At 45.7% G+C, this 21672-nt stretch overlaps 1 protein-coding gene across 3 annotated transcripts in view; it reads left to right on the forward strand.

Moving 5' to 3' along the window:
• Positions 1 to 2645: 2645 nt before the first annotated feature.
• FUBP3 (far upstream element binding protein 3) overlaps positions 2646 to 21672 on the forward strand; it is a 36945-nt gene continuing 17918 nt past the window's right edge. The window contains exons 1-7 of one of the 3 annotated variants that reach the window (XM_069873580.1): positions 2646 to 2817; positions 9588 to 9693; positions 15554 to 15604; positions 16103 to 16133; positions 17031 to 17080; positions 18665 to 18736; positions 19470 to 19527. In XM_069873580.1, coding sequence (XP_069729681.1) covers positions 2731 to 2817; positions 9588 to 9693; positions 15554 to 15604; positions 16103 to 16133; positions 17031 to 17080; positions 18665 to 18736; positions 19470 to 19527 — 455 coding nt within the window. In that variant the 5' untranslated portion in view covers positions 2646 to 2730. Of the gene's footprint in view, positions 2818 to 9587; positions 9694 to 15553; positions 15605 to 16099; positions 16134 to 17030; positions 17081 to 18664; positions 18737 to 19469; positions 19528 to 21672 lie in introns of all 3 variants that reach the window. The other 2 variants (XM_069873579.1, XM_069873581.1) reach the window with 2 other exon arrangements.

The following is a 21672-nucleotide window of genomic DNA, read 5'->3' on the forward strand; positions in this document are numbered from 1 at the left end:
GAACGGCTGAGAGAGATGGGGGTGTTTAGCCTGGAGAAGAGGAGGCTGAGGGGAGACCTCATTGCTCTCTCCAACTACCTGAAAGGAGGTTGTGGAGAGGAGGGAGCTGGGCTCTTCTCCCAAGTGACAGACAGGGGACAGGACGAGAGGGAATGGCCTCAAGCTCCACCAGGGGAGGTTCAGGCTGAACATTAGGAAAAAATATTTCACGGAAAGGGTCCTTGGGCACTGGCAGAGGCTGCCCAGGGAGGGGGTTGAGTCACCTTCCCTGGAGGGGTTTAAGGGACGGGTGGATGAGGTGCTGAGGGACATGGAGAGGGACATGAGTCTCTCCTCACCTTTCTTGTGTAGCTCCCTTTCAGTACCGGCAGGTCTCCCCGGAGCCTCCTCTTCTCCAGGCTGAACAACTCCAACCCTTTCAGCCTGACCTTACATGGGAGGTGCTCCAGCCCTTAAAACATCTTTGTGGTTTCCTCTGGACCCGCTCTAACAGATCTGTGTCCTTCCCATACTGAGGACTCCAGAACTGAACGCAGGACTCCAGGTGAGGTCTCATAAGAGCAAAGTAGAGGGAAAGGGGCAGCTGGTGGTGAGCCTGTTGGGTCTTCCTGGCCAGGGCTTGGAGGAGAAAAAGTCTCTGAATCCAGCAATGAAGCCAGGCAGTTTGCAAGAGGGGAAGAAGCAAAGTGTGGGCATGGCTGGAGAAGTTGCCTCCGCTGTGGTTGGAAGACAAGGGAGGCTGCAGTGACACAGGTTATCTTAAAAAATCCTTCCCCCGTGGGGTCTGTTTCTTTCTCCTGAAATAAATGGTTGGTTTTGCTTAAGAAAATGAGACAAACTGCTAAAAGGAGGAAAGGTCATCTACAAGCCCACTGGTGTAACGTAGGTGACCGGCAGCAGACTGCACATCCCAGCGAAGAAGATCCCTGCTTCTGGAAAGCCACCAAACAACTTTATCAGCAATTCCTGCCTACTCACGTAGGTGCAAATGAGATGCATAAAACTGGAAAGAGCAAGAAACAGCTGAGAAGGAACGCAACACAACCTAGGTCATGGTTTGAATTCTGAATTTAATACAGGGTGGCTTTGGGATGGTGGGTCTGGGATTAAACTTGGACTGTTGCAGGGTGCAGTGGCAACGCCAGGTAGGACACCTGGTGGGTAGAACCATGAAGGTTGGAAAGGAGCTCTAAGGTCTTCCAGTTCAACTGTTGGCCCAACCCCACCGTGCCTACTAAACCATGTCCCGAAGCGCCACAGCTTCTCTGGGCAACCTGGGCCAAGCCTTCCCACCCTCGCTGTGAAGAATTCCTTCCTAATGTCTAATCTAAACCTTCCCCTTTTCAACTGGAAGCCATTTAAATGGATGATGGCTTGACCTCTGGGACTGAGGGTGCATCCCGAGCACCTCCAGGCTCTTCCTCTTCTCCTCCGAGGCTCTCCCTTCTCCCTCTCCCCGCCTGAGCTGGGTCGGAGGGGCTGGAATGGGATGAAGGGCTGGAACGGGATTGGAGGGCTGGAATGGGATGGGGGGAATGGAATGGGATAGAGGGGCTGGTGGGATAGGGGGAATGGAACGGGATGGGGGGAATGGAACAGGATGGAGGGGCTGCAATGGGATGGGGGAATGGAACGGGATGGAAGGGCTGGAACGGGATGGAGTGGCTGGAACAGGATGGAGGGTCTGGAACAGGATGGAAGGGCTGGAACGGGATGGGGGGAATGGAACAGGATGGAGGGGCTGCAATGGGATGGGGGAATGGAACAGGATGGAGGGGCTGTAATGGGATGGGGGAATGGAACGGGATGGAAGGGCTGGAACGGGATGGAGTGGCTGGAACAGGATGGAGGGTCTGGAACAGGATGGAAGGGCTGGAACGGGATGGGTGGTCTGGAACAGGATGGGGGGAATGGAACAGGATGGGGGGGCTGTCAGGATGGGGGAATGGGATGGGATGGGATGGGATGGGATGGGACGGGATGGGATAGGGGAAATGGAATGGGATGGGAGAATGGAACAGGATGGAAGGACTGGAATGGGATGGGGGGAATGGAACGGGATGGAAGGGCTGGAATGGGATGGAAGGGCTGGAATGGGATGGGCGGAATGGAACGGGATTGGGGGAATGGAACGGGATGGAAAGGCTGGAATGGGATGGAAGGGCTGGAATGGGATGGGTGGAATGGAACGGGATGGGGGGAATGGAACGGGATGGAAGGGCTGGAACGGGATAGGGGAATGGAATGGGATTGAGGGGCTGGAACAGGATGGAAGGGCTGGAATGGGATGGGGGCAATGGAATGGGATGGAGGGGCTGGAACGGGATGGAAGGGCTGGAATGGGACGGAAGGAATGGAACGGGATGGAAGGGCTGGAATGGGATGGGGGCAATGGAACGGGATGGAAGGGCTGGAACGGGATGGAAGGGCTGGAATGGGATGGAAGGGCTGGAAAGGGATGAAGGGTCTGGAGAATGGATCCCCCCATGCGCTCCCGCCCCGGGGTCCCGGTCGGTGGGCGTGTCCGCGTGGGCGTGGTCTCGTCTTGGCCCCGCCCCCTCCGCGCCAGCCCGCCCCGCCCAGCACGTGAGCGGCCCCCGCCCACCGCCCCGCGATCCCGCCCCCCCCCCCATCCCCACTTCCGGCGGAAGCGGGGGGCTCTTTCCCTTTCCGGGTGCGGGGCCCCGGGCGGAGCGGCGGGACGGCGCGGCGGCGGGCGGCGCGCGGGCCATGGCGGAGCTGGCGCAGGGGCAGAGCGCGGCGCCCGTGGGGATCAAGCCCGAAGGCTTCGTCGACGCGCTGCACCGGGTCCGGCAGGTGAGGCGCGGGCCGGGGGCGGGAGGAGGCCGCGGGGCGCTGCTAGGCCGCGGGGCTGAGGCGGGGCCGCCGCGAGGGCCAGGGCCGCCGCACCCCGGCGTCTCTTCTCTCGGGAGCCCCCGGGCTCTGCCCTGCTGGGGGGCGGCGGGGTGGTGGCTGAGCTCTGGGCTGGCATGGGGAGAGGCGGAGGGGGGGCCTCCTGCCAAGTCCGGGGAGAGGCGAGGAATGGTGGCAGAGCTCCGGGGGGACGCCGGGAGGCCGCGACGGGGCTTCTGCCAGGTCAGGGAGCGGCGGTGGGGCTGTAGGCAAGTTTAGAGAGAGGCTGGAGGTGGCGACGGGGCTCCTGCCAGGCCGGGAAGAAGCGAGGAACGGTGGCTGAGCTCCAGGCAGGCCCGGGAGAGGCTGGGGCTGGCCATGGGGCTCCTGTAAGGCTGGGGAGAGGCCGGGGGCAGCAGAGCCTCTGGCAGAGCCCTCTGGTACGGGTGGCGGCTGGGGCTTGTGACATGGCGAAAACGCTGCTCTGCAAGGAAGGAGATGATCTAGAACCAATGGGAGCTGTCATCTGCGACGCCGTTGTTCTGCACTTTGTAATGGGTGGGCATGAGTTTAATGTTAATTCCATTTTTAAGCAAGTCCCTAATTGTGCATTAGGCTAATCAATAGAAACCCTAGCAGAAGGGGAGCTTCACATTCTCCCCTTAAAGGGAAAGGGGAGTGGAGTGTTCCCCAAAGCAATCTCTGAGCTTACATATGCTAAAATGGAAACTTGGAGTCAAAGTGCCCAGACTTGCAGAAATCAACACCCTTGTCTTCAGTGCAGGATGTTCCAGGTGTCTCTGTGCTCCTCCCTTTGTGGAAGGTGGTTCCAGGAACAAGGAGCTGCTCTTCGCAGCACAGATTTTGTGACTGTTCGTTGCTTTTCTGCCATGTCGCAGGTGTTTATTTCATCTCTTAACAGGTTGCACTCCACTCGTGCTTAATAACTGTACCTGAATGAGACATAATGCAGCTAAATACCGGGACCGCAGCCCAACTGGTGCTTAAAGACCCTGACTTTGTTCTTTCCAATGTTATAGGCTAGGCGGGAGAAATCTCCTGTTGCTCAGACTCGCTTTTCTCATTTCACTGAGAAACTCCTGAAGAAACTAAGCTGGACTGTAAGACTTTTCAAGCCATCGCTCTAGTGGGACTTAAGTGGCTTCCCATCTCTCGCAGCTCACTCATGAATCAGTGTGGCAGCAATTCCACATTCTATGCTGTCTTCTCTGACTTGTACAGCAGCGCTCGCTGTTCTTGATGAACACCCTGTGCCTTCCCAGAGGAAATCACAAGCTGGTCTCTGCTCTTCAGTCCTTCATGCCTTTCTCAGCATAAGTATTGTAGGAGGCGTTTTGTATGTTGGCTGCCTCCTGGATGAGGCCACACGTCATTTTCTTCAGTGGCTAACAAAGCACCATGGCCTATATTGCCTGCGATGTCTGAAAGCTTTGCTGTTAGCCCACGGTTATCTACAGGATGCGGTTACATTGAGAGGTGTTGCGGCTGTGTTTGTCTTGACTGGGTCATCTGTTACCAAAGGCCTCTTGGTAGCAAAACCATCTTGTTGAATAGCTAGTAGCAATTGAATAATCTTTGGATAACTTGATTATCTAGAAGAAAATAATCATTTGTTGGTCAGTTGCAGCTTGTTGAAGCTGTTTTGTGGAAGTGTTGCAAGTGTCACAGCACAGAGTACTCATCCTATCAGTAGCAGCCTAGATGTGACAGTGGGATGACGTTAGGCTAAAACGTAGCCACGACTGAAAATTGATCCGGATCGGTGTTATTTGGTTACCGGCATCGTGTTTGTAGAGTGAATCTGTGAGGTCCCTTAACTGACATGTGAAGGAGAGGGAATATTAAACAGTTCTCTTACCTGACTGTGTTCACTTGTTCTGATTTTGCTGTTCTTAAGGCTGCTACACCTGCAAGAATATATTTGATTTCCGTGAGCCTGCAGTTTAAGGTAGTCTGAACTGGAAGATTTCAAACTCCCCTGGACTGCCAGCTTCAGGTCAGGCTCTACAGAGTAGCAGCTTTCCTGCTATATTTCATGCTGGAAACAAGCATGTTGAGAAATGTGCACTCTGCATGTGTTCATGGGAGCGCAGTGGCTTACATTTTTGTGCAGCGAATTGTATGGTGCCTGCTGAATGTGATTTTTTTTTTTTCCATTAGTATTTGTGGGATTAAAAGAATTATTGGCAAGTGCTAAAATTTCCCCTCCCTGCAAAAGTACTCAATTTATTCTGGTTTGATAGAGGCTTTGTTAGGGAGTAGGTGGTCTCCTCCTGCACAGATGATCAGGATAAGTTGTTGCTAGTGACTTGTTAATGAATGTGAATGAGGATGGTCTGAATCGCTCAGTGGATGGATATTTACCTCACAACCCAAGCAATCTGTGATGAAACTCTCCTGCTGAGAATCTGGTGGAATGTAGAGGCAGTTACACCTAGTGCTTCACTGGAGGTGATGGCGGAGCTTTCACTAAGTAAACTTAAAGTTGCATTTGCCTGAACCTTACTGATTGGTACATAGATGGCCAGTGCCATCGCCTTTTCTGAGTATTACTTTTGCCTTAAGGGGATGAGGGAGCAGATTTAAAAACTCAGTCGTCGGTCATTCTAGCGTTGTGGGTTGTATAGCATCCCTGGCTTGGCATTTGAACTCTTCCAAAGTTTAATCTTAAGACTAGTCATCGAATTTACTAAATTCAGCTCTCATGAGAGCCTTAACACCAAAACCACACTGTGGAATACAGTGCTTGGTTATTAATAACTAAATAATTCAGGGCAAGGAAGAGTTTCCCAATCAGTCACAGTAAATGCGATCCTCAAAGTCACCAGAATGTTAGATGATGTGAGAGTACGGAATCTGGAATACCTTTGAAAGAAATTGCTTGTATGTTGCTTTCAGTGTTTGTGCTGGACTTGCTTGGGCATTTTGTGGACTCTTAAATATTTGAAATGTATCAAGAATAGCTTCTCCAAGTGAATGCTGGGGCTTTGAGATGGCCTGTCCTGCATCTGCTGCACCACACCTCACATGAGAGGATTAGTTTATGGATCATAGGTGGTGACAGGTCTGTCCGGCTGCTCTTAAGCAGGGCAGATTTTCCCATGTGGTGTTTTGGGGTGGGGGAAGAGAGAGAGGTTGTTTGCTCCCCTTTCGAGTAAGGAGATCAGAAAATAAGCAGGGCTGCCTGTACTTTGGACAAAAATGGACTTCTGTCAGGCTGTCCTTGAATCTGTGGGCAAGACATTATCTTGTTTGGTTTTTACCCTCTCTGGTTCTTCTTGGCAATCTTATTTCCAGTACAGTGCATGCTTGCAGCACTTACTGGTTCCCTCTCATGTGTGTTATTCTTGTAATCTGCCTTATGTCCTGTCTGAATCCAAATTTCTGGGAATGTTAGGGAGGGGAAATGCATGGTAAGCTTGTAGCAGGCCGTCTTGGTACCTTGAAAGGGGGTGGATATCCCAGCACTCAGAGTCTGAGGGAGAGGCTGTGTTTAAAATCCCTTTTTATTATCAGGCTCTAACTTCTAATTTCCATGGTAAATTTCCCCAAATAGATTTAGGGGTGTGCAATTGCTGTAGTATTTTGGAAAAAATACCTTTATATAATACTTAAATGGTTGTGGATGGTCTCACTGCATCCAGCAGAGCTCTGGGGCAGTGGCTGTCACACAAACTCAAGTATTCTGCTTGACTGGAAAGAGCAGCAGAAGCACTAGGAATTGCCTGAAGGAGCAGATGACAGCGCCTTATTGTTTTATATCCTCCTAGTACCTAGAATTGATTATTTTATCAGTTGCTGTTCTTTTGCAGGACCGCATGGAGAGATTCTTCCCAGAAACTAGGCCTTTCTCTTGAAAGCTGAATTCTGCAGATATTGATGTTTGAGTCATACTATGCCTAGTGAAGAAGCTTCATATTTAAAAGTGTTTTTGACATTACACCATTTTCAAGGGGTCTTTAAAGTATAGGACAGAAATGCAGGGCTTATTAAAGCATATCTTCCTCACGCAACTGTGGACTATTTTGTTTGGCTTGGCCAAATTACCATTGTAATTTGTAGCTCAGGTTTGTGCCGTGTCCTTTGAAGTGTTTGTTGGAGAGCTTTGTTTTGGAGAAATAAGGTGCAGAAACAGTTCTGTGGTTGTGATGCTTTTCTCCAGTGTATTTCAGAGCTCAGTAAAATGGCTATGTTGGTTTTAGGGGTAAAAAAGGGGAAAAAATACGCAGGCGGGCATACAGCGGGACAAAAGCAGTGGCTGGCAGTACGTTATTCAAGGTCATTTTGTCAGATAAGGGCTAGGTCTGCTTACTTTTGCTGCGTTCTGACTTCGGTCCTTATCTCCATGCTGAACCTATAGTAAAAGCTGAGGATCCCATTTTAAGTTGGACCTAAGAAGTTAGAATGTGTTTGAACAACTACTCCTACTTAAAAACTCAGCTCTGAATTTTGCAGCGTGTTTTCCTGCTGCTGTGGGGTGGTGTGTCTGCGTGTAACCTGGTGGCACTGGGAGGCCTTTGAGATAAGGGTGCAAGTTTAAGTAAAGGAGGGGGGAGGGGAGGAAAATATCCTGAAAGCTGATAGTGTAAAAATTGCTTTGATTGTCTTATTTTGCCCTTTATGTAATGATTTCTGTGCCAGAGCGATAATTGCGTGCGAAGCACGAGTAGGGAGTAGACAGCTGTAGTGCTGGTGATCTCTTCTTGCACACCTGTGTACTTCATGCCAGCTCCGTTTGGTGAGCCACCTTCTGCTATCCACAGGCTGTTCTCTTCTTTCCTTGAGCCTGTGGTGTGTGATTTCAGATCTAGTTTCCACAACTTACAGATTTTTTTTCAAGTAAATAACTGCTAACATTAAGAGTTCATAAAGAGCATTTTAAAATCAAATGTTGCCAGCCATGCCAGGATATGTTGTAACCAATACTGCTGCTTTTGGCATACGTTTGTAAATTATTATGTGAAAGCTGTTAATAGATTGTTATTAAATAGATTTTAAATGTATTTTTCATCAATGAAGTGGTCAGGAAATGCCTGTGCTCTTTGTATATTAAAATCCTCTGTGTTCCAGATGTAAGGGGGAAGCATGTAGACAAAGGGCTGGAATCATGGGTGCAGTATGGCTTTCTGCAAAAAAAAACCAAGGCATCACCTGGGAGATGTTCAAGGCCAGGTTGGATGGGGCTTTGAGCAACCAGATCCAGTGGATCTGTGGCAGAGGTGTTGGAACTGGGTGATCTTTAAGGTCCCTTCTAACCTAAACCATTTTATGTTTCTATGACAAGGAGGGAATGGGCTATCAGAAGAAAATTATCAAAACTTGGAGCCCTTTTCATTCACAGTATTGAAGAGAATGTTTTCTGTTCTCTTTCTAAAAGCAGTGCCCTCAATCTTTCAAGATTATTTCAGATAGCTTTTTCTTCAGTACCCCGTGGTCCTCAATCTTGGGCAGTTGTTTATTGCACTGCAGCAGCCAATAGTGTCAACACCCAGAGTTGCGATAGATGTCTTTCTCAAATTTTCGAAACACTTTTAGTTATATTTGTCATTTAAAACATACATCTGTAAAAACCTCTTTCATTTATTCTTGTTGGTTATTCTCTGGTGAAGTCCCCGTTATAATAGACTGAGATCAGACTCCTAGTTAAGATCCTATTCAGCGATTTTCTTTTTGCTGGAAAAGGAAGCAAACACTGTAAATACACCGTGCTTTATATTCTTTAACTGCTTTGTTCTGCCCTTGCTTGTTATATAGCCAAGTGCTTTCTGTAGGCAAGGGGTGCTGTGTCTGTGCCGTTTGCTGTCCCTGAAGGGCTGTGAACTTGGGTCCTGCTCTGAGGTAACACACCTCTGTGTTTCTGCAGTGGGCTGACAGTGAGCTTGGGGAGCAGTGAAAGCTCGCGTCTGTCAGCATCCATCTGTGTAAATGTCTCCTACATGTCATTAGAGACGAGCTTAACTTTCCATTTTTATTAAATGCTGTTTAGGTCTCTCCTAGTTTGTTTACTTTAGTCCGCTTACTATGATACCTCAGTCTCCTGTAAATATCCTCCTTGCATCCTGGCTTGGCCAGGAATGGCTCTTACCCCTCTGTTAAGGGTTTGAATTAGGTGCACAAGCAGCATTAGTCACGTTTGTGCTGTATTGACCGCTGCAGGAAATAGAAACTAATTCTGGACTAATAGTTTGCCCACTGGCTTGTTCTTTGTACAGCAAACACAGGGTGATCCAGTCTCTTTGAGCAGGAGTTCCCAAACCTGTCGTTGCACTGTGTATTTTCACATTCTTCTCCTTCCACTGCTGCGACTATGCACTTCTGTGTATCTGGGTATACGTGAGTACAAGTGTCCTTCGACATGGCTACAGCGGTGGCAGCTTCTCCAGGACTAAGATAGTGAGCTAGTTTGAACTCTTCTCTGCAAGATGTAGCTTGTCAGCTGTTCATTGAGTGAACAACCCTGAGTATAGTGTTTCAGGGAGTAGATACCTACTTATGATCAGGAAGAGGGATTGGGTAAATTAAATGTTAAACAAGCAAACAGTAAAAGCAAGCAGATAATTGTTTACTTTACAAATGAAGAACTTCTCTCTTGGAATTGTTATCAAGCCACCTCTATAGTAAACAGCTGAGTGAAGACTGGGCTGTGGTGAATGCCTTATTGGTGGCTGAAACTTCAGGCACGCTAATCATGCTTTTATCCCCTGTTTTTATAGATTGCTGCTAAAATTGGAGATATTCCTCACTTGAATAATTCTACAACACTTGTGGACCCATCAGTCTACGGTTATGGAGTGCAGAAACGGCCTCTGGATGACGGAGGTAAGCTGGCTTTGATTTGTCAATCTTGTGGATGCAACTCCTGAAATTTGTCTCTGCAGGCAGGTGTCTGCTTTAAGGACAGAAATTACTGCATCTTTCTGTCTATAGAAACTTTATGCGAGATTCCCCGTGCTGTTTAGTCTTCTCTAGATAGCACAGGACTCCTAGGCATTAGTAGTATTAATGTGAAGCAATTCTTCCTTAGATCATCAACTTTGGGAATTAGCACACAAAGTGTAAATTAAGTCTTGTTCTATGGTAATTAGGGAGGGGGGAGGGATGTGCCGATCAGAACTGTGCAGGAGCCTGTGTGTAGTGTGCCAGATGTACATAGTAAAGCTGCTCTTCCCTAGTGACCCTTACTTTCCAAGAGCAAGCAGTGTATCGGACAGTACTACGTGTGCTCCTCTCTGTGTAGAGCAGGGTCACAGCATAGTGGTTGAGTTGCTGTCAAGAGTTCTGATTATTCTTTGAGAATTCTTAAGTCTCTGAAGCTTTTAACATTGGCGACAGCTGAAGAGTAATTTACTGGGTGGACCACATCTGTTCACTGCAATGAGTTAATATTGTATAATATGTTACAATTTTGAAATAAGTTACTAGTTTCTTATCTTTGGGAACAAGAAAAATGTTGGAACTGATATTTTCCTTTTTACAAATCTATTGATGTGTGCTGTTACAAGAAATGTTTAAACTATTATTGGCTGCTGTATAGATGGGAAGAGCTCACTTTTTTCCTGGTGGTTATAAAAGATGATGTGGCTGTCTTCCTATTTCCTCTAGTACTTTTACTGACACGGGTAGCCCTGTGGGGTGATTCTCTCCCCTACAGATATGTTCAGTACCGAGGAGATAAGCAAAGCTGCTGCCTAGAACTTCATTTTGAAAATAAGTTTTTCTGTCTGATACGAATGCTGAAAATCCTGCTTATCTGCTGCTTGTTCTGAAAAAAACATGTTGGGGCATGGGGAAGAGTTTCCTTCATGTGGAGCCTCTGGCTTTTTGACATTACTGCCACGACCTACTCTGTTCTCTGGTGTTGGCTCTGAGCAAGAGGTGGCTGCTGCTTTGGTTTGGTGTGTTAGGAAATACTGGGTTTATATGGGAGAGCCCTTGCACCTCATCTCAGGCTGGCGCATCGCTGTGTCTGTGAGAAGCCAGAGGCCTGGTATTGCTGGTATGTGTTGGTTCCTGCTTGGGAAGGCGTTGGGCTGTCAAGCAGGCTGTTGGGCATTGAAGAATGCCGAACAACTTTGAGCTGTCGGAATAGCTTAGATAAGTGACTGCATGTGAAACAGACTAAAAGTAGCCTTTGAGGAACTAATCATTTGCAGCATTAATCTTGCCTGTTTCTTTCGTTGATTCTTCAGACTGAACTGAGAAATCTGACCTCTTGAATGTTATTTTAATGAACTTCCAACATGTGAAATGGTTGTAGCGCTTAATGAAAGCGCAAGTTAGACTTTGTACTTTTTCTGGTGAGCCCTGTTACTTGCTGAGACACGTTTGTGTGGACACAGACCATGTCAATACAGTTAGTGTCTGGGCTATGAATGTGCAGTACTGCTGGTTTCTTGTGTTGCGACAGATAACTCTGTGGAGCAGGTCTTATTCCTGGGAGAACCTTCCAGAGAGTGGCTGTATTCGAGTGTTGTATTGGCAGTCGTCCTGGTGATGTAAAGATCTGCGGGTGCTCGTTCAGTACTGAGCTGTGTTTGTAACTTTTTAGAGCAGCTCCAACTGCTGCATTTACCCTTGGCTTCTTCGTATAAATCTCTAGGTGCTATAACTTTGTCATAGAGTCATGGAATTGTTTGGGTCAGAAGGGACCTAAAAGCCCATCGAGTTCTGATCTCACTGCCATGGGCAGGGACACCTCCCACTGGATCAGGTTGCTGAAAGCCCCATCCAACCTGGCCTTGAGCCTGGCCTTTTTCCAACCGCTTTCCCAAAAATCTGCTCTAAGAGATCTTAGAGGCATAGATAAAATGATGGAAGTAATACCTTAAAGGGCTGGTATTTAACAAAGACATTGTCAGAGTAGGAGCAAAGCTTATATTACTTCTTTCAGCTTTGATTATCTTGGGGTTTATTCCTAATGGCATCAGTAAGGCCTGTAATGCAGTTGTGTGATGAGTTCCCCACCTAGCAGTGTAATCCTCCCGCACCACTTTGTAGCTGTACCCAGGCTGACAAAGCAACTCCTGAAGCTGTGAGTGTGGCTTGCTCTGTATTTGTGGTGTGATCCATACCTTAGTCTTGAGCTCTCTGCTCTTACAGCAATGGCATTAAAAGTCTATAATGCAGCTTTAGCTCAAAGCATCTGGAAGATAGCAGTTGCTTTTAGTAGGACACTTAAATTATGAAAGGACTTCCCATTTGGATGATCATATAATTCTCTGTTAGCTCTGCACAAGAGGTGTCGGGGTTGCATGCCCACACTTTTCTCCATTTTCTGCTTGTCTGAACCACAGTTTGGAGATGGTGTGGAGAAACAATTATTTACATTGTGATGCATGCTCTACAAATTTTATAGCGTGGGGATTTTGATACGTTCTGCTCCTCTAAATAGCTTGGAAACAAATCTGGTGGTAAATCTTTTGACTGTTTACCTCTGTGTACTGTGTGCTCATGGCTGGATGCGGGTCTCACTGCATCTCTGTCCCTGTATAGCTGTTAGAAAATTACTTCTATTCTTAATACTCTTGGAAAAAAATTGGATCCAGAGGATGTATTTAAGGTGACAAGAAAACTGTCTCTTTCAGGAAAATCTAATTCTGCTTGTCTGTTTTTGTACACAGCTGCTGGCGTGGCTGATTGATGTCAGCTTAGGAAGTGGTCTTAAGACAGGGTGACAGTGTGCTGGTCAAAACCAATTCAGCTGCTTTTAGAGCATTTCCAGGAAAAATAGATTTGTCATAGTATTGGAAACCAGAACGCGTGAGTGCTTTTTGCACTTCCCTTAACATAACCTTCATCTAAAATGAAGAGCTGCTAGGACTGGCCCTGGTGACCTGGCCTGTTGGTATTATATGAAGCTTGAGACTGATTATTTCTTTTTTCTGCACTTTATTTTCCCTTCCTGGAAACAACTTTAAAGTAATCCTGCAAATAGCTGTCGTGCAAGGAGGGGATCAGATTCATTTCATAGTCGGCGTTTGTATGACTGCTTGCAGCAGCTCTTGTTTCTCAGCGAAGGTGAGCGCTAGAGATGGGGTTAGCGCTGAGCTGCAGAGAGACCTGGTGGCTTCTTGCTTCTGGCTCCCAGCTTAGGACAGATCCCAGCCTTCCTGTTATGGCCAACAGCTACTCCTGGCCTCCTTTCTAATTAATGGGTCCCTCTAGTTACCAGCACAATTTAGTAAGTTTATTTAAAAAGCCAGCCTTCTCGCTCAATGGGAGTGAGGATCTAGTCTGCTGGAGAGATACTGATGGCCTGAACATTGGCCTTTGTTTGGACTGCTTTGAAGAAGTTTCCAGTGATAAATGTAGGGTTAAGCAGCAGCGTTGAAGCTGAAGGCTGTATCATCCTTTGAGTCTGGGGAGACAAGGATGAGAGACCTCACAGGAGCTCCTGGTGATCTCCCCCTCTCTCCACCCTCTGCCTTCCCCCAGCTTCTGTGGTGCGTCCAGGTATGAAGACACTCTTTTGGTGCAATAAAGCTTGATTGTAGTAGAGCCTACTGTCTGAAGGCAGCCACAAAAATTATTAGGTTTTGACCATTTATTTAAAGAAAAACTTGGCAATATTTAATACTGAAGAATCAGAGTAAATAGCATCTTCCTCATAGCTTTCAAAAATTTATGATGATCCCATTTTCATTGAAATGCAACCCTGTTCTACTGCTTTCTAGGAGATTCATCACACTGATGATACTCTAACCGTGAAGATTTTCTTGGCAAGACTGTATATTCCCATCATGCACATTAATTTAGTGGGAGGCACTGCTCTGTTTTATGGGGTGGAAAAATATTCCATATTTATTTTGAGGGTCTGTTAGGTAGAATTCTGTTAAGGTGAAGCCTAGAACAGAATGAAGAGTTATCAACCAGCAGGTGCCATTAATAGGAAATTGTGCTGATTTTATTCAGTGTTTTTCCTTATTTGCAGTAAAATGACTGCAGTTACAGTTAAATTGTACTCAATAGATATAAAAGGGGGAATATGTACGTGGCTTGTCAGAGTTCAGCTGCATTCCTGGTGCAAAGAGGGAGATGGTGGAACAGAACATTGGTTTTCTGTACTGTGGTGAGTGTGGTCTGCCCTGGTCCTGGTCTTTTGGAGCAAACTGGGCAGGTTATAGAAGGGACGGACCTTTGGATTATTGGGACTAGGAGCCATGTCACTGCTTTTTCCTCCTCCAAAATAGAGAGAAATCATAACTGACTTCAAGTAAATCACTCCCAGTTCTCACCATCTACCATGGAGAGGTTATTTGTGAAATGTGGAAGGAATGAGCATGCTTTAAGTTAATGTGGCTTAATTTTTTAAATTAATGTGTACAATTAACATACTGTCATGCAGATATCTGCCTGGCGTGGTGAGTGGCTTGCTGTGTGTTTATGGCACTTGGGATGGGTTGCAGACATTTTTACATACATAAAACATCATTTCCCTGACTGATTTAACTTCTTGTGCTCACACCGTTTCCCCTAAGAAGTTGTTCTTATCGAGCGTAGGATTGTGTTACCAAATGAAGGCTCTTCTGTTCCTTGTGTGAACTTCAGGAGTTGATTATAGGATGTGTATCTGTCTCATAATTTGTGGGCAGTGGCTGCAGCAGAACAGGCTGCTAAGAGAGCTGTTATGGTGAATTGAGATGTGAAGCAGATATTTAAATACAGCCTTCTAGTGTTAAGGCCACTTTTTCTGGCATCTTGGGATGAGAGTGGCCTGGTCCATGGCAAGGGCAATCCCAGAGCTATTGCGTATGTTAAAAATATTTGAAACACAGTTTGGGGTAAGATGGTGAGATTCTGTATTTGTTTGGTCATATTTGCTCAGCAGTAGTAGCTTACCAGCTAGAGCAAATGTTCCCCATGACATCATCCATCTTTTTCAACTGCAGTATTGATAGTTATCAAATTAGAGCTTTTTATATTCAGGGTGAGAATATGCAAAGACAAATCTAACGCAGTCAATAACACAGCGGTTGCCTTATCACTGAGCTGGGGAGAGTAATAAAATATATATGCTGTCAATATTTTGGTCCTGAACTATTATGAAGGTATTGACACACGGCAGAAGTATGGTATTGACTCTCTTTGTCTGTTTTATTTGAGTAAAGTGTTTGGCCACAAACTTTATGCATTTCTCTACCCGATTTACGAGAGTGTGGGACGAATCCGCTTTCTAAACCTGCCAGCCAACTGCCAATTTATTTCAGGTCAAAGAATGTGCAGGTTGCTGCAGGGTGGTTTGAAACAGCATCCTTATTATCCCAGCTCACATGTTGGCCGGTTTCATTTGTTTTGTTACTTGTGCCCTCTAGGCATGCAATATAATCTTTCAACTGGTTGTTAGGACCAAATGGTCTGGTTTTCAGCAGGTTTGCTGCAGGCAGAGCCCAGGAGGAAGCCCAGCAGGGCACAGGTTCCCACTTCGCATGAGGTGGTCTAATGATATTTCCCCATTAACGGTTGGAAGAAAGATCTAATCTGCTGGGTTTAAGGGGGGAGAAATCTGTTTGAGGGATCTCAGCTGGGGTGGGAACCACGAAGCATAAATGGACCACCGGCTGACATTGAAATATGCCTGGAATGTGTGTATTCAGGAGAATACGTTTGGTTGTTGGATTTGGTTTTTTTAAATACTATTTGGGTGCCACAAGGTTACTTAACAGACCTATTCCTTTAACAGGTCTCCGTGTAGGTGGGCTCCATGGAGCACAGATAAGAGACACAGAGAGAAGTATGTGCAAGTGGTCTTTAATGCTTTTTGCCTGAACTAAATCTCTTGAGTCGGCTCAGCTTTTATTTTGGGGTTTTTAATACCTACCAGTCTAGTTGACACTTATTTTCTCCCTTTGCCATCCTGCCTTCCCCCCACCCCCCCTTTTTTTTTTTTTTACTACTTTGGGCTTAATTTGGGAAGCGGGAAGGTTAGTTACAGGGATTTGGATTTGGGCAGGCAGGATTTTCTCCCATGACTCTCAGCATGGGGAGACACGGATCAATTCCCTATCCTGTGTTCAGCTGGACGCTGGGTTATGGTGTGTGTTGATCAAGAAATCCCCTCCTGTTTTGTACCACATAACGCATTCATTTCAGCCACTGAACCTAAATTACTGTTTTGCTTTTCTTTCTTTTTTGATGAAATGGTAAGAACTCTTTTTCTATAGGGATGAAGTTAGTTTATCCGTGCTAATGCTTTGATTTTTTTCCTTTTTTCTTTTCTCTGCCACAGTAGGTAACCAGTTAGGGGCCCTGGTACATCAAAGGTAAGCAGTGGGTTATGTTTTATTATTTATTGATCAATTCTAATTGTTTATTGATCCACCATCTGTAGTAGTGTTAGGAAGTCAGAGGTTGAGAATATGGAGAAACTGTCAGCTTAGGTTTTCTCCAGGCTGGGGTTTCTGCCAACCCTTTAAGAGTGTTTTGTTATGAAGAAAGAAGAGTTGATACGAAACTTGGATTTTGGTTCCTCTAAATCTGCAGAACTGAACAGAATGAATTCTTCCTTTTCCCTTCCCTTTCCCTGGTTGCAGTAAGGGGAGGAAGGAAAAGTGAAAAAAAAAAAAAAGAAGAAAAAGCTCTGGCATTTTAACAAAAGTTAGAAGTATTCAAGGGGCAGGTAGATTCTTTTATTATCCTTACTATTATTTCATTTTGTTGGTGTAACGTGACCTGGGGTGACTCCTTTGTCAAAGATGATTTGCGGGAGACTGAAGCAAGAATGAGTTGCCTTGCAACTTGTCGCAGTGAATCTGTGAATATTGTAAGGGTCATTCCTATCAGGATTGGTTTTGGTTAGTGTCTCTTAGCAAGGGTGTATCCAAAAGGAGTAGACGGAGACCGTAGCTTGGGAAGTCTAGGCTAAATATTAAAGTGACTTTGCTATTACTGCATTGAATCTGTCTGGAACAAGAATGAAAAAGAGGTTCTTCTGCCAGCTCCCCTGAGAATAATGGAGAGTAGGCTGGAAATCTATCCAGTGTAGAAGAAATTAGGTGACCACGAGAGGTCTCTTTCAAAACAAATGATTTTGATGTAGTGTTTACTTGTGTGTGCAAAAGCGTTCTGCTGTGTCTGGTTTCCACAGCACGGATGTAGTTGTCTTCCAAATTGTTCTTTGTAATGACTATTTGATTTTTTTTATCTTCTTTTTGTTTTAGAGCTGTAATAACCGAAGAGTTCAAAGTGCCTGATAAAATGGTTGGATTTAGTAAGTACCTTGGATGCTTTTGATATGTTTCTTGATGTGTTTTCTGTGCAGGAATGCTGTTCCTTCTGACATGCTCACAAGTTTTTGTGCTTAGTAGCCTTAGATAAGCCTTGTCTAATTTGGTCTTTGTGGGGACCAGATGATCTGTGTTTGAAATCTGGATGCAAACTGCATGGAAAAGCTTGGTTTCCCAGTAATAGGAACAAGACTGTCTGGTGCAGGTTACAGAGTTTTAGTGATTCTCTTCTCAAAATTCCCTCTAGTGTAGTACATAAGTCAAAAGTGAATTTATTTCCCCCTCACTGGAACATCCTACTTAAAGTATGCAAAACTGCGAGTTGAGAGAGGAAAATATTTAAATGTTAAAATAAGAATTGACTTAAGGCAAGTTAAACAGAATTTTAACTCTCACACATTTGCTGCAGGGTAACATAACCAGCGTGCATTGTCAGTGGAGTTTTTCCTAGATTTGCATTCCTGATACTATTCTTTCATGCGTGATGCTAATTCCTCTCTTCCTCGATGATCATTACTCTTCCTTTCAATGGCACCTCCTGCTGATGTGTTATTGCAGTGAGTGCGCAGACTCTTCCACTTCTGGATCTCTATGCATCTCTCTCAATTTGATATACAGAGAGTAAAAAGTGAAATAACAGGCCATGATAATTACCCCTTAGTGTGTGAAGTTTTGTCCTTGCTCTAAAGACACTCTAAAACAGTAACTTGAATTTCTGCAGAGGAAGCTTTCTCCCTCCTCCTGTCAGACCTCTTCGTTTTTCAGTCCTGGCACCACGTGTGCGGGTGGGATGCCGCAGCTTTGTGATAGGGGAGCCTGCGTGCTCTGCTAAGGCATCATCTGTGTTAAATCTCATCCTGGTTCAGGGCCAGACAAGGTGCAGGAGGGTGGCAAACCCACAGCTGAGAGATGCTTCTGTGGAAGCATCCTGAGCCAGGCATACCTGTTTGACTTGACAGTTTTGCTCTTTTTGCAGTCTGGGAGGAAAATGAATGGTGATTGGCACATAGTTGCTTCACAGTATGTCTCAGGAAACAACCATGTGCTGACTCCAGGAGTTAAGGGAGAGGGGTATTTGTTTTCACTTAAGGTTTGATAGAGCATTTCAGTATGTAGAGGTTCTTTCTGAGAGCAGATCAGCCAAATAGCATCTCCTTTGAAAATAGGTAGTAAAATATGAATTTTGAAGAAAAAAAAGCAAAAGACTTTGCCTTTTTTTGGACCCCAAATAACTGGTTTATTGGCTCAGGCTGAACAAGATATACTTAAATGACTCTTCTAGCAGCACTCAAACTACTGCCTTATTTCTTCTATACTATGTGTTACCATTCCAGTGCAAGATAGGCTTTTTTGTCTGTGGGGTTTTTTTCCAAGCAAATAGAATAACTTTCAGCAGTATCTTAATGTTTTTCTGCTATGATAAATTTGGTCATGCTGTGGATGCCTTTTCTGCAGTCCTGGAGTCACACTGTTCCTTTATAGATAGCTGCAGCGGAGTAAAAGGGGGAAGGTGCTCTGCAGTTACTCGGAAAAATGGTATGTTCTGACGCTTGTTGAACTCATTTCAGTAATCGGCAGGGGAGGTGAACAGATCTCAAGGATTCAGGCAGAGTCTGGCTGCAAAATTCAAATTGCTCCAGGTAAGAGCCTCTTTGTGTGGCAGCTGAACAGGTTGTAATGTTGCAGGATGCTGTGTCCGTTAGTTCAGGCGCCTTGCCATGCTCATGATATGTTATCACCATTAACAACCAATACACGAGGCTAACGTGCATGGGAGAGCTGTTGTAGGACTGATGTCCCGACTAGCATGGGAACCAGGTTTGGGGAGTGAAACCATTAAGGAACCGTCCCTAACAAAGACATGGGCACAATGCAAATGGACAATCCATGTTTTACTTAGGCCTGAAATCGCAGCTGGTGAGTTTTCTCCTGGCAGTACCGCTTTGCTCAGCTCCTGCGGTTTGTCTCGGATTAGCATGATTGGCTCCAACTCCTGGCAGAAGACGTTTCAGGAGGGTGGCAGCAGTTCTTCATACAACTCGCTTTGCATTGAAAAAATGGGTCCATCAGTTTGCTTTGTGCCTGCTTTTCTTGGGGAAAAATGTACCACAGTGCTATGCAGGAAACTGATGATGAATGTAATCTCAGTTCTTACATCTCCCCTTAATTGCTGAGGAAGGCTTTAAAAGAATGCAGACATCCAGCAAATCATTAAAATATGTTGACTCTGGATGCCTTTGAATTCATTAGTGTGCTCTGTTTGCGGAGGTAGGAGTGGTGGTGCTTCTGTTAGTGCCTGGTAGTTACCAAAACAGCTGGTGGGTTTTTTTTTAATTCCATGTATTAAAAGTTTTCTTTTTGTTTCCTTTGAAGACAGTGGTGGAATGCCTGAGAGGCCCTGTGTACTCACTGGGACGCCAGAGAGCATTGAGTGAGTTCTGATTTCATTTTTCTCCTTCCTCCTTCTCTCTCTTCTCCCTAATGCTGAGCTCTGTTAGTGGTGCTACTTGTTTAGCCACACCAGCAAATGCTGGCCTAGAGATACTTGAGAGTCTCTGGAGCATAGAGCCGCTTGGTCTGATGCTTTAAACCGTGCACCTCAAAGGCTTTTTTCCAGTTGCAGTTTGAACCTTCTGCAGAAATGTCCATGGAATTCCCTTCCGCAGGGCAAGGTTGCTCTTAGGGCACCAAGGATGCAGTTTTCTAACTGCAGCTTCCCAGGATACTGAGCTAAGCTGTTGAAGGGCACTTCTCTTCTCCCCTTCACTTCCCTACTGCTATTGAGATGACCATCCTTCCAGCTGAAGAAGGGCTGCATGAGGCCTCCAAAGCCTGTCGGTGCCACTCCAGAATAATCTGGAGGTGTTGGCGTTGTTGCAGAGCAGCATGAGGCCCATAGGTGTGCTTGCCTCTGCCTCGCTGCCAACAAGAAGCAAAGGACTGAACCAAAGTCTTGAATTCTGATCCCTGCATGGTAGATACATGGCCAGCCAGCAGGGGTTTCTACGCTTTAGACCTATAGAAACTTTAGGGACAGTGTTTCCTCCCTCCCCCTTCCCAGGAGCTGAGTTTGAGACTCTCACAAACCAGTTGAGGACCTCCTGCTGGAACTGGATCCAGGATCCTCAGGCTTACAGGAACCCACTTAACATATGGAGCTGCTCTTTCTCTCCCCAGCCTTTGGGTAGGTGGGTTTTTTAAAATCCATCTGGAAATCTTTGAGTTGCATTTAATAGTGAAAATACATGGGCGCAAGGACTGTCTCTCTAAAGAGAAGACAGTCATCATCCTTCCATTTCTAAGAGATCTAAGGGTACTTAAATCTCCTTATTTCTACCATAATGCTGCAACCAGTGAGCCAGAATAAATATAATTGGCAAGCTCACATCATAGGGCAGGCAATGTATTCTTGCTGATATTGAAGTGCTTTTCCCCCTTTAGCAAAGGATATTTCAAAACAAGAGTGAAATATCAAAAAGCTGGGGTGCCTAATGAGATGCAGTTGGGGAAAAATGGGGGAGAGAGGTAGTTAAGACTTCATGGTTCTGAAATAAGGAGTTAAATATAGTCATGTCCAAGGCGGTCTTTAAATACAACATAAGGAAATTTAAAAAATGAGAACTCAATTTGTGAAGCAGAACAAGGAATTGAGGATATGGAATTAAACAAAATTTGATTTACATTTTGGCTAGAATTCTTGTTGAGTTGGTTTTCTTGACTATTTCTTCAGGCTGCTTGTAAAAAGAAAGAAAAAACAACCAAAAACTGAAGGAAACCAGTCAACATCTCAGATTTCTTTTGTGGTAGGAGTGTTTCCATTAGCTATGTCCAGTGGCAAACTAATGGTGTTGATTTGCAGGTGACCCCTTTACATCTGAAATACATTGTGTGTAAACTGTTGCAGTCTCTATATTGTCACTAAAATACAAAGATAGCAAAATATAAAGATAGGTGAGTAAAGGCTCTTAAGACTCTTCCTGAATATTTGAAGCATGCTTCCAGAAACTCTTTCTGCCTTGTTTTCTGAGGAAAGTCGAGAGAAGGCAATGTGCAGGCTCAGATAGCCACTCCGAGCTGCCGTGGGTGGTTGTCTGTGAGGGATGACTGTGTACTGCTTCTTCAAATCTCCAGGGAGAGGACAGTCCCTCTAGGGTGGCTGATATGGCTTTATATGAACTGGAGAGAAGGGAAGATGCTGCTTTAGACCTAATAGGGAACTGGTCCCTTTCTTCTACCTACTTTGAGAAAGGTTCTGGGAGAAGGGCAGGAAAGAGACGGTGTTGGTACTAGGAGCCTTCAAGATTAAGGGAAACCTTGTCTCCTACCTCTGATGTGCTAAAGATTTTAGAGAAGGTATTTTTAATCTCCCGAATGCTTCTGTCTCTTCTCACCAGGAGTAGAAGAACCCAGTCTTTCACTGGTTGCTGCTGCAGTATCCTTGCCTCGCTTCGCGGTGTAGCTTCAACACCTACTGCTTGGGGCAGAGGCTGTGTTAGAAAAGTGTTCTGGTGCTGCTGGTAAGAGCAGGCAGAGAAGAGCAAGGCAGTTGCCTGGGATGAATCAGGGTGGTTACCCC

This window comes from Phaenicophaeus curvirostris, chromosome 20, assembly GCF_032191515.1.
Source record: "Phaenicophaeus curvirostris isolate KB17595 chromosome 20, BPBGC_Pcur_1.0, whole genome shotgun sequence".
NCBI lineage: Eukaryota > Metazoa > Chordata > Aves > Cuculiformes > Cuculidae > Phaenicophaeus > Phaenicophaeus curvirostris.